This window comes from Mus pahari, chromosome 15 (assembly GCF_900095145.1).
Source record: "Mus pahari chromosome 15, PAHARI_EIJ_v1.1, whole genome shotgun sequence".
In the NCBI taxonomy this organism is placed as follows: domain Eukaryota; kingdom Metazoa; phylum Chordata; class Mammalia; order Rodentia; family Muridae; genus Mus; species Mus pahari.
The window spans coordinates 69954918-69967529 of record NC_034604.1 but is presented as its reverse complement, the minus strand read 5'-3'; the positions used below and the strand labels follow the sequence as shown (position 1 = coordinate 69967529).

At 42.8% G+C, this 12612-nt stretch overlaps 1 protein-coding gene across 1 annotated transcript in view; it reads right to left on the bottom strand.

The window, feature by feature from the left end:
• Skor2 (SKI family transcriptional corepressor 2) overlaps nucleotides 1–12612 on the bottom strand; it is a 41868-nt gene that overhangs the window by 3583 nt on the left and 25673 nt on the right. The window contains exons 6-7 of the mRNA XM_029547077.1: nucleotides 11148–11215; nucleotides 3651–3716 (exon numbers count right to left, since the gene is read on the bottom strand). Of these exons, the coding sequence (XP_029402937.1) occupies nucleotides 3654–3716; nucleotides 11148–11215 (131 nt within the window). The 3' untranslated portion in view covers nucleotides 3651–3653. The remainder of the gene's footprint in view (nucleotides 1–3650; nucleotides 3717–11147; nucleotides 11216–12612) is intronic.

Below are 12612 nucleotides of genomic sequence, written 5' to 3'. Positions count from 1 at the left end.
CTATATCAGGGTCCCTTCAGCAGAATCTTGTTGGCATGTGCATTAGTTTGGATGTATTTCTTAACTCTTTCTCATTGCTTTCCTGAGCTCGCAATACAACAGACTAGCCAAGCAGAACAATGTCTAATCTAATGGGGCTTGTTTTAGTAGATGCTTTAGAGATAAATAAACTAAACTACCCTTTACACAGCTGGTTTCTAAACAAATAGAATTCATTGCCCCAAAGGGGACTGTGCCTAGGTTGAAGAAAGACTTTAAATAAATCCACTGATAATGACTATTTTAAGGGCGGGTTAAGAGTGTTCAGTGCATATGCCGGAACTGTAAGGTTGGTGTTAATAGGACTACCTTGGCTCTTCCGGTGGAATTACAGTTACTGTGCCGGCCTGGGTAGATGCTTTAATTTGACACACCATGGAATTTCTTATGTTCTAACAGAGGACCAAAGAGGATTTGTGGCACAGTGGTATGTGGCAGTCGTCACTGAGCTTATTAAATGGATTGCCTGTGGTTTTGAAAAGCTTCCTCCCCTTAATATTCATATTGGCATCCACTGGGTGGTATGAGCATTGCCTTAAGGGTCACTCTTGCATAAGACGCTAATGCATCAGGCCCTAATTTGGAAACCTGTGGTCACTCAGGAAGACAGAACAGCCTCTCTCCCTGGGTGTAACGATTTTTATCTTATAATCTCTCTTGGGGTAACTCCTCGAAGTCCCACTGAAAGTCTGAGACCGCCTCTAACAACATGGTCGTGATTCTCTGCTTGGCTGACTTAGCTAAGCAGTTAAGTAACCGCTAATCTTCCCAAAGCACCAGGGTCTACTTAGAGAAATCCCTGTTGTCTGCAAGGATGGAAACAAAATCAGCATGGGGGAAGCATTAGTTACTAAGCATAAATCAATCTCTTTCTCTACCGTGGCGCAGCCATGTGCTACGCCACTGGCAGAGATTTCACAACTGGGAGTGTCACTGTGTAGGTGAAAGACTGGCTTTTGTGACAAGCAGGGCAGGTGGGGTGGGAGGGAAAGGAAGAAAGACTCCTTGACATTCTTACACATGTATCAAGCCACCCTCTCATGGATGAACCTCACAAACACCGAGACAAGCGTTCAATATAATATCTTTTACACGAGGCTCACAAATATGCAAAACTAACTTATATTGAGGGCAAGCCATGGGAGAAACTGGTTGGGAGCAAGGCAAGACTGTCATCAAGTGCTTGAAACTTAAAAGCAAATTTATCTCGTAAATACTGACTCTGTTTTGACTGCAGACATCACCACTTACTTGACATCATAATTTGTAGGCTTTGCCAAATGAGGGTTATACAAAGGTTATTTTTAAACACTCTTGCTAATATTTTTTTTTCTCGTAATTTGAAGAAAATTAGTTTGGCATTTCCAAATACTTATGACCACTGATTTGGGCTGTTCTTGCCTTGATTACCTTTGATATCCTGATTTAAGATGGAATCTGAACAACTTAAAACGTTCTTGTTCTCTTTCCTAGTACCAGCTTTCTCTACCACAATATGGAAAAAAAAAATCAACAAGTCAACATCAGACTTAGGAAAAATATTTCAGCTGAGAGCCAAACTCACCCAAACACTTGAATTTAGCTTTATGGAGACAGCATAGGATACTTTTACTTTAATCTCTGCTAAGAACAAGATGTCTAGCATGGGGTAGACAATACTGTGTCTAAGGCTGTGTGCCTTGGCATCTCTTCCTGGCTTGGCAACACAGACACAAAATGTCACATCTCCCCTCTCTGTATTTCATTACCTGGTGTACAAAATGAAGAGACAGCACAGGATTTGGAGAGACAAATGAAATGGCGGCATTATCATTACCAAAGCAAATACTGAAGTATACTCCCAATAGAGATGGCAGCAAGGCCAGTCATGCGCACATGGTAGATACACAATGTGCCGAAGAGAAGCTCGGGCTAGAGAAAGGACAGTGAACCTCCTTTGTAAGGGTTTCCCTCACGGATAGACTCTAGCGAGTTAAAAACACAATTCGGAGCGGGGACGTCTCACATCTTCTGAAGGCAATGAAGAAAATGCACCTCTTGCCCAGGAGGAAATGCTACCCCGAGGCTTGGGAGATAGTGCGGTGGGCAAAATGCTCCCTGTGAAAACACAAGGACCTGAGCTGGGATCCTTGGTACCCGGAGAAAACCTGGGTCTGGTGCCCCGTATCTGTAACCCAAGCGCTGGGCTGAGGGGATGGTAGAGACAAGCGGATCCTGGTAGCTTGCTGCCGCCAGTCTAGCTGAGGTGGTGACTTCCGGTTTCAGTGACGATACGGGATCAAAAAGTAAGATGGAGAGCAAATAGGAAGATAGCCCAGCATTGACTTCAGGCCTTCAGATTCTGCATGGACAAGTGTTCCTGTGTTCATACATAAATGCATGCATGCATGCACAAAGGCACGCAAGCACACGAATACCCTGGAATTGGCTTGATTCAGAAATTCTGACCCTTAGATCATCCTAACCTATTTTTTCATAGAAACAAACATGTTCTAGGTTTTTGCAGTCTTACAATTCAAATTAACGAGCCGGGAGTGGTGGCACATGCCTTTAATCCCAGCACTTGGGAGGCAGAGGCAGGCGAATTCCTGAGTTAGAGGCCAGCCTGGTCTACAAAGTGAGTTCCAGAACAGCCAGGGCTATACAGAGAAACCCTGTCTCGGGGAAAACAAACAAACAAACAAACAAATGCGTCTTCCTCAACACCAAAGGCTGCTTCTGAATTTTTGATTTTTTTTTTTTTTTTTTTTTTGGTTTTTTGAGACAGGGTTTCTCTGTGTAGCCTTGGCTGTCCTGGAACTCACTCTGTAGGCCAGGCTGGCCTCGAACTCAGAAATCCGCCTGCCTCTGCCTCCCGAGTGCTGGGATTAGAGGCGTGCACCACCATGCCCAGCTGCTTCTGAAATTCTTAGGCATAATTAACTATACTTAGAGAATTTTCACTGCCTGTTTCCCCTTAAGTTTAATTTTTTTTTTTTTTTTATCTTTTAAATTGTTACCAGGAAAGTGACCTTGAAGCTGGTTTCATTTGCAAGAATTATTTTGGTTTAGGGAAAAGCCAGCTCACTATTCCCTGAACAGAAAGTCTCCGTAGTCTATGTTACTCCTCAGTTCATATCATCGGAAGTCACCACCTCAGCTAGACTAGCGGCAGCAAGCTATCACGATCTGCCTGTCTCTACCATCCCCTCACCCCAGCGCTTGGATTACAGACATGGGCCACCAGACCCAGGGTTTCTCCAGGTGATGGAGAGTCAGACTCAGGGAGACTTCTGGCAACAGCGCTGGGTGAGAGATGACACACTGCTGATGTTTCAGAGGGCCAGAGGGACCCTCACGGAGAAGGAAAGATCAAAATAGAAAGATTCATGTTTCTAAAGACTGGATAGAGATGTTTGTAAATCTAGGAGTTTGCCATGACATTTCTAGGAAGCCCTTAGCCATTCATTTAGGAAGTCAGAGCCTGGGATTACAAACCCATTTGCTCTACTGATTAAACACTGGAGACAACTTTCTCAATCCCTTGGGCTATTACTAACACCCCAATGAGGAGCACACCAGCACTGGCAGGAAGGATTATTGAGAAAACCTGTGCCCATTGGCAATCTCACCTTTTAGCTTTTGCTGAGATGGGCGCCAAGCTTCTCTTTCCTGATCAAGCTTGCTGCATAGGGGATCTGTAAGACAGAAACACACAAGGTCATCAAGCTAGAGACAGGTGCTCAGTGGAGACCCTTCCCCCCCTAACAACACTGGTGGATCTTCCCTGCAGAGAAGAGCATTCTCTAGGCTCAGCAGTGCCAGGCTGCTGGGGCACAGCGTGGGAAAGGCCACCTACAGGCTATCGAAAACATGAGAGTGTTGCTACAGAGAAGCATTGAGGTTAATACGAGGCTTTTAACAAGGTATTAATAGTATGGTATTATTAGTATTTGACAAGTGAGTTACAATGTTGAAATAGGTCCAAAGGGCACAAACGATGAATGTGATTACAAACTAGCACAAGGTAATCGGTTTAATTAGAGTGTTTCCTTTATAAAACATGCTACCATGGTGAATCACAAAGAAGACTAAGCATAAATTATTACTGTGGGTAAATTCTCAATTACTGATGAGAAGAACCAGAAATAACCGCACTGAATGGGGGACATGGCTCATTCTATCTGGAGGGACTTGAGTCTGAATAGTGGGTTGAGAATGGAAGCCTATCACATTTGATATGCGACTTTTCATTAGAAAGTCCAAAGGGCTGAGAGGAGACATACATTATTTACATTTGCTTTCACACTGACCCCGGTCAAACGGCCCTGTCATTGTGTTATTCTAACCCTGTTCAAGCAACTCAGTCATTGTCTTTCCTGCCTGCATCCTTCTGAGGTTAAATGTGGACTCTAAATTTGCATCTATGTTACACTTGAGGGGACACATATCCAGCCCTCTTTTGATATTTTGTTTATTTTTATTTTGTGTGTATGATCGTTTGGCCTGCACGCATGTGTGCACACCGACTTCATGCAGTGCTGTGGAAGGCCGGTAGAGGGGTCAGATTCCCTGGGAATAGTTATAGACAGTTGTAAACTGCCATGTGGGTGCCGGGAATTGAACCTGGCTCCTTTGGAAGAGCAGCCAGTGATCTTAACAGCTGAGCCAGCCTCAATACTCAGTCTTTTAGAATGTAACCCAAAAGATGACTGTTACATACAAGTAGTAAGGGGAAAAATACAATCATTTTCCTTCACTTAGATAATACTTCCTCTCTGCCTCCTTCTCCCTCTTTTTCCCTCCCTCCCTCATCTTTCTTCCTTCTTTTCTTTATAGCTCAGGCTGAATTAGACTTGTGATCCTCCTGCCTCAGCCTCCCATTTATTAGGATTATAGGTGTGCACCGGTGTGCTTGGCTATGGAGTATTTTGATATTTTGCTAACGCATCTCTTCACTCCCAGCCTTTTAATGGATATTAGCTTTACTCTCTCGATCCACTCACTGGTCCACACGTGAGCCTTTATCAATGGAAAGAGACTGTGAGATGACAAGGCTGTGGTGACTAAGAGAAACAGGGCCGATTTTGCTATAAATTGTTCTAATGGACAAGAAGAAGAGAAAAAACAAGCACCTCGCCATTTTGAAACACGAACATGTCTGATAAAGCGCAAGCAGCAGCATTGAAATTAGCTAACCACACAGCAGCATAAAGTGTTCAGTGCTCCAATCTCATACGGTAGGATGTGGGCTGAGATCATTCAGGTAGCTTTGACAAGGGCCATTAGATAGGGACCTACTCTAGTCACTTCTTCTCATGGAAGGTTGTGTTATACCTGCTATTCAGAGACACCCTTGAATGGAGGTTTCCCATTCTGGTGTAGGCTGTAAATACCAAAGAATGTGGGTGATCTCCCTTGTAAGCTGCATAATATGAGGGTCTTGAATGGAATTTTATCATTTAGGATAGCAAGATCTGATATAAACCTCCAAGTGAGATAAGTCAACAGAAAGACATGCTTGTTCCATTTCCCTGTTTACAAAGGGTATTTAAAATGAGGATCAGATACTACAGGACTTTGTAGGGGCCTTTTATGTGCAGGGCAGTGTAGGAGAGAAATTCATAGCATCCTGGACCACTCGCCAGAGTGAGTAAACCACATGCTAACCCAGAGAGAGCTGCCGCAATGATGCTTCTGTCAGCCAAGTCTCATCTCTTCCCTTTCACTTCCCCTCCTCTCCACTCTCCTTCTTCCCCTCCCCTGCTCACATTTTATCTAGCTAGGAAAAAAGGGGTGGGGGCTATTTCCAAATAATGGCATCAGGGTCTCAGAGCTCCAGGTTAGAACTTAAATGGCCACAGAGAGTTGTCTTCATACAAATACAGGCTTCCATGTCTGTGGCTTTGGAGCAAGGATAAAATAAAAGCCAGGCAACGCAAGGGCAAAGAGCCTGTGCATCTGACCCTGCATCATAAGTGGTAAATAAAGATTACCACATGGCCCACTCATTCCTTAAAACTATAGTAGTTTACAGAGCCCAAGGCCCACCTTCCCCTGGACATTTTCACATCTCTGAAATTGGATGTATGATGATTGATGGTATATTAGAATTATAGTTGGAAGCTTTTCTCTCTGTGAGTCATTAGGCAACGGTACCTTGTTCAGTTGATGGTTTCTCAGACTCTACAGAACGTAATACTGGATTTACAGATGCCAGCAAACACTCCTGACTTGGGAGCTTTGTATTCTACAGGACCTATTTAAACTTCTTAGTCCCATGGAAGACTGCCGTAGGACTTACAAAAGCTCTCTTTTCATTTTGGCCCGTGTGGAAATCATTAGGCTTGGATAGGGAACTTTGAAATGTTTATAACTTATATCCTATCCAGTTGACCATAGAGGACAAAGGCATTGGTATCTCTCTCTCTCTCTCTCTCACACACACACAAAAGATAACTTTCTATTTTGTGCCAGTTAGTTTGAGTCCAAACACTCAGGTGAGCCAATATCTCGAAGGTAGAAACATGACAAGGATGCCCCAGGATGGAGGGACGTCATTGTTAAGACACAGGACACTTGATCACTAGAGGAAAAAGGTGCCTAGTGGTCAACGTGTCTATACTATAGAGTCTTACAGAAGCTCCTGTGGAAGTTCAGATTTTCATCAAGCCCAAAGGCTCGCAGGGACCTCCTTAGTACATATACTTAGCCACAAAGCAAAGCTTCTTAATGTCTCTGGGAATCTTTTTGTAAAAATACCAGACAGGAACAGTTCTTTCTGTCTTTTATAGAAATTAGGTCAAGTTCTCCTCCCAAGGAATGTTAGACAACATCCGAGGAAAGATGGTTGTCATGGAGAGGCTGTCTTCTCACTCAGGAGCTGGCTCAGAAAGACTTACAGTTCCTCAGTAAAGAGCTAGCGTGTTCCCATCCCAGGGAAGTGGTAAGCTGATTTGACCGCGAATGAAACATCAGTACTGAATTTATTGCTCGAATGTTATTTTAATTGAAGGCTTTTAGTGGGGGGGGGGTGTGCTTCCGGTTCCCCGGCTGCGTGTGACTGCAGCTTTCTAGAACAACAGCAGAGGGCGCTTCAAGACTGGCACATGTCTTATAACTCTAAGCCTTGGCAGTAGCTGTCAGACAGGTTCAGGGGCTAAGTCTGGGTCTAGCCCTGGATTGATGGGGTGCTCTGTACTGGTGGTTGACAACATCCTTGAAGATCTCGGGGTTTGAAGAGCGTACCTTAGGCAAACCTACAGTAATTGCTTAGACAGGTGTTCTTTCTTAAAGAACAATTGTCAAATTAACAATGAAAAAAAAATCTCATCAAGTTCTTGCTAGAAATTATTACATTTTCCAGGACTTAAGTCTCTTTCTTTCTTTCTTTCTTTCTTTCTTTCTTTCTTTCTTTCTTTCTTTCTTTCTTTCTTTCTTTCTTTCTTTCTTTCTTTCTTTTTGTTTTTTCGAGACAGGGTTTTTCTGTGTAGCCCTGGCTGTCCTGGAACTCACTTTGTAGACCAGGCTGGCCTCGAACTCAGAAATCTGCCTGCCTCTGTCTCCCAAATGCTGGGATTAAAGGCATGCGCCACCATGCCTTAAGTCTATTTCAATTAAAAGGTTATGTATTGAGGAAAACATCTTCACTTTTTTCCCCAATCCTAATAGACAGTATATTTTACTTTTAAAATTCTCCTGGAGGTCCTGTGTCTTTTATTACACTAAACACTTAATATTTGCACAAATTTGCTAAATTTTAAGTTTTGCATTTGGATCATAAGTAGAGAAATGTCTACTTTTTGTAGAAATAAATCTGGATTCATGGAGAAAACACTTCAAGCATTTGAAAACTCAGAACAGGGATGGCAGGTTTTTTTTTTTTTTCCACACAAGTAATAGAAGATTCAAATTTTAAGTATTATTTTAAGAGTTAGCATGTGGCCACTTATAAATGTTAAGTAACCTAATTTTGCATGTGTGTTAATGTATATATACATTCATTACAGTATATATACATTCATTTATAAATGCACAAGGAGACGCCATCATTTGACTGTATAGACATTACAAGTTTGTATTCAACAAACTAGAATAAGAAAGCACTGAAATTATAGTCAGCAGAGGACCTGAAAAATGTAGGAACCAAAGAAAATCATAATTTTCTTTTTATGGCAACGATACCCAAGATGCTTTCCATGGAAGTATTTCAAATAGGAACACTGTGTAACAATACAGAAGGAATGTGCTCTGCATCTACAGCAGCCATTACCAAATATGATGACTTTAATATATTTTTAATTCATCTGAAGAAAAGAGTGTGCATTCTGTAATTCTACGGTATGTAGACTTTGAATACAAAATGGCCGCAGCCAGGAGGTCAAGTTCGCAGCCATATTTACAGAGAGATCATTCCACTAAAACGGGGAGAGCAAATGAAAACATGACACTTGGTCACTCCTTGATAATCTTCAGATATTCTCTGAAGATATCCCCACAGGTCCTTTATAGACACATAAAGCTGAAGAAGGAACTGGCTAAGCTACTGTGCAAACAACATAGAGCCAGTTGTCTCATTTCTAAAGTTGGTAGAAGAATTCCAAAAAACGGATCCTTCCTGCCCCCAAATCAATTCTGACACCAGGCTTATTCAGTTACACTATTGCAGACACTATTTTGAGAAGGGCCATGCTATTCTGCTGGTCACTCATACTGGTGACACCACATGGTCTCCAGGTGTATTCATGTTTATTCTTCATATGACTTTGGATTATAATATTCCTGCCAGGTTCAGCCTTACAGAAGCTCATTTTTGAGAGAACGGACACTCAGGGGATGTGCCTTGAGTCCAAGTTGGTAGACCTTACGACATGTCTGCAAGCTGCAGAGAAGTAATAGCTCTCCATAAGTCACTGGTGTGCCTTCCTGTACTGGTGTAAGAGAGCCTGTAGGGACATCAGACTGACCTGTGAAAAACTGAGAAAGAATGAAAAAAACTGGGTGTATTGTGTGGGAGTGGGGAGGGCTTAGGGTGATTGGTGCAGCAAAATGTTTGTTTCAAGTATTGATGGGGCTGAGTTCTGGAGACAGCTCGGTAGCCCTGGGTGTCCAAAAGAGAGGAAGAAAGAGAAACAAGTCATGTTTGTTTTCTTAATTTTTATGTTGTTTGCCTGTAAATGGCTGTAAATGGCTGTAAATTTCAGGAATTATATTGTACCTAAAGAGGTGTGTGTGTGTGTGTGTGTGTGTGTGTGTGTGTGTATATGTGTGTGTGTGTGTGTGTGTGTGTGTCGGCGCTTGGGAGCACAAGTGTGTTAGGGGGTTGTTTAGCTCTTCAAGACTGTTTTATTCACCCCAGGAACACTTTACTAGCTAGTGAGGCGTGACATAATAGCACTTGCTGTGTTTAGTAATACCAACTTGTATCTTTCATGTATCTAGAAAGACCTGGGACATTTTCTCTTCTAGCAACAGTGCATGCTGTTATATGGATACATCATTCTTTCCTGTTACTAAAGAAGCTGTCAAAAGAAATTAAGACCTTAAAACTAGCTTTAGAAACCGCCCTGCAATGAATGCCCAACTCCTTTCCTATAGTCCATTTTGCTCTATTTGTGGTCATCCAGAAATCTCAGTTCTTGTTTATTTCTTGGGCGACAATTGGTCTTAACATTCTATCCCCCCTGCCTTCAATCCTACATTTATATTCTTCCTTGAGGGAGAAAACAATAAGTGTATTCACTGTAAGAAATTTTAGCTCTTGCCATCTGAAATCAAAGGCTGAGAAGAGTCAATAAGTTTGTTTTCATTCTCTGTATGCAATGTCTTATCGATCAAGTAAGAATATCCTCAGCTTCCCAGTGAATTTAGATATAAACAAAACCAACACACACACACACACACACACACACACACACACACACACCACCACCACCACCACCACTACCACCACCACTACCACCACCACTACCATCAACAACAACAGCAACAACCCTACCACCACACACACACAAGAACAATACGCTGAGCAAAATCTGGTATAAAGGTTTTCCAATCCTGGAATTATTAATGAGCACCTGAATCTCCACCAGAGAAGCCACGGTGGAAATGTCACAGTTCTTATAAATTCCACCTTTCAGCTAAGACCACTAAGCAGAAGATGTCATGAATCTAAGATTGCTTTAACCACTCTCAGGAATCTCTGTGAACATGGGTGTGCTTCCTTCTTCCATACAAAGAAAAACGTTAACCACCATCTTTCTCAAATAATCCTGCCAGTGAACTACGTATTTGACTCTTAGGACAAGACACTTCAGACGTGCTCAGTGGTCTGAGGGTAGAAACAGATCAACTAAAAACAATATCAAACGACCAAAATTATGACAACCATGCTTCCAAAATATTACCGTAAATCTTTCTCCAGATGCTTAAAAAAATAACCTCAAAAATATTGAGTATAAACCATTTTCCCTATCGTTTGCTCTCTGGAAAACGAAGCAGCTTGGGAGAACAATTTAAAAACCTAGGGCTCATACCAGATGCGTCTGCACGGGGTGGAACAGTGAAGCATTCAGAAAACAAAACCTCAATACAAGATCCTTCTGTCTATCTGTGTTCTCCTGACTGCTGCTGCCATTTAAAGGGATCACTTGGAGGCTAGGATAGAGAAGAATGCTTCCCGTGGAAATGGCTTGCTTCTTTTCATCAACCCCCGAGAGCCTGTAATTGGTTAATTGTGTGTATATTCTGCTCTATTGGCTGAGGAGGGCCTGGCTGGTAAGGGGTGCAGAGGGCAGGAGCTAGTGTCCCCATCTGTGAATTCCCATCTCATCCCTGCACGGTGCCTGCGAATTTACACTGGGAAAGAATGCTGGGTATCCCTGGTTTGCCCACAGAGGCAATGCACACATCTGTGTACTAACACATGGGAGGTAGTTACAGTTAGAAGAAACACACTGACACATCTGTTTACTCTGAGCCTACGTAAATCCCTTGGTAATTAGCATCTCAACCAGCGGAGAGGTAAGTGGACCAAAGGATTTTGGGCAAAACACAGTGGGACATGCATTGAGGGTTTTGAAAACAAATCAGGGATGTTGCATGCATTTATAAACAAAAATGTGTCTTACGATTTGTAACTGTTGCACCATCTCTTCTCGGTAAGCCAGTTCCCTTTTCATCTGATCCTGAAAGTTATCTGGGGAAGACAGAGAAAAGAAGGAAACTAAAGAAGATGCAAAATCCAGGTGTTTGGGCAGTGCTTGCTTCATTGTACAGAGCACTGTTCCCCGCTGACCACCACTGGCTTGCTGGCCATGTCATGCACGACCACGAGATGCTGCAGGGATGCCACGGCTTGAGTACTGTGTGTTTTGAATTTCATAATCACCACACAAAGTTTTGTGCTCTTTAAACCGAATGATGTAGTTACAGAAAACAATTTTAAAATGCTATTATATAGAATAGCATTGACATTCTATGTGTTAATTATTTTAAATTTTTTCTAAATGCCTTCCAAACCTATAGCCTAGCCTAGCCTAGCACAGCATAGCACAACTCAGCACAGCACAGCATAGCACAACTCAGCACAGCACAGCATAGCATAGCACAACTCAGCACAGCACAGCACAGCACAGCACAGCACAGCACAGCACAGCATAGCACAACTCAGCACAACACAGCACAGCACAGCACAGCATAGCATAGCACAGCACAACACAGCACAGCACAGCACAGCACAGCATAGCATAGCATAGCATAGCATAGCACAGCACAGCATAGCATACATAGCATGGCATATTCTCCATGGCTTAGTTTGTTTTTTTAAAGTGTAGTCTTGGATAACTTGGCTTCCCTCCTCCCCCCCCCCCAAAAAAAAAAAGACAAAGAGCAGGGATTCATACTGCACTGTGGCTGATAGGCAGAAGCTTGGAGAAACCAGAAACCTCGCTCACAACCTTTCCTCTCTCTTTACCTTTACAGCTGTCTAACTGGCAGGATCTTCTGTGCTTCCCCTGTCACCTCCCGTGTGCCAGTGCCTCCTTCTTAACAGGCTTCTGAGGACCTCACACCTCTAGTTCCTCCTCCGCAAATCCCTGTCATTTCCCTAAAATTCTGCCTGAGAAACCTTCATTTCAAGGTGACATTTTCAAGGTCACACATCTAAGTCTCAGGGAATAAAAATAATTGGCCTCTCACTTTCTTGGCATTTACCTTTCTAAACAATTATAATTCCTGTCCCCCAAACCCAAGGCATACGTTATCATTTGTGTTTGAAAAGCATCTGATCCCTACTTTCAGCTCTAAATGTGATGAGGAAGACTTAGAGTAGAGGGGACAGGGTGGGTCAATGAGAGGAATGCTGAGCAGATGCTAAAAAGCATCTTAGGGAGGAAGGAGAAAGGGCATCGAAGGCTGTGACAGAGGGCAAGGGGGGATTCCAGGAACACTGCAAGCCAACCACCCACTTCCCAGCTTGTAAACAGGCCTTTTGTCCCTTGTCTCTGGATCCTTGTTCCACCCTTACAGCAAGTACCTTCATTTTCCCAGTTCAAATACTTCTTCCCTGTAAAAAGTCTTCCAGTTCCCTGGACT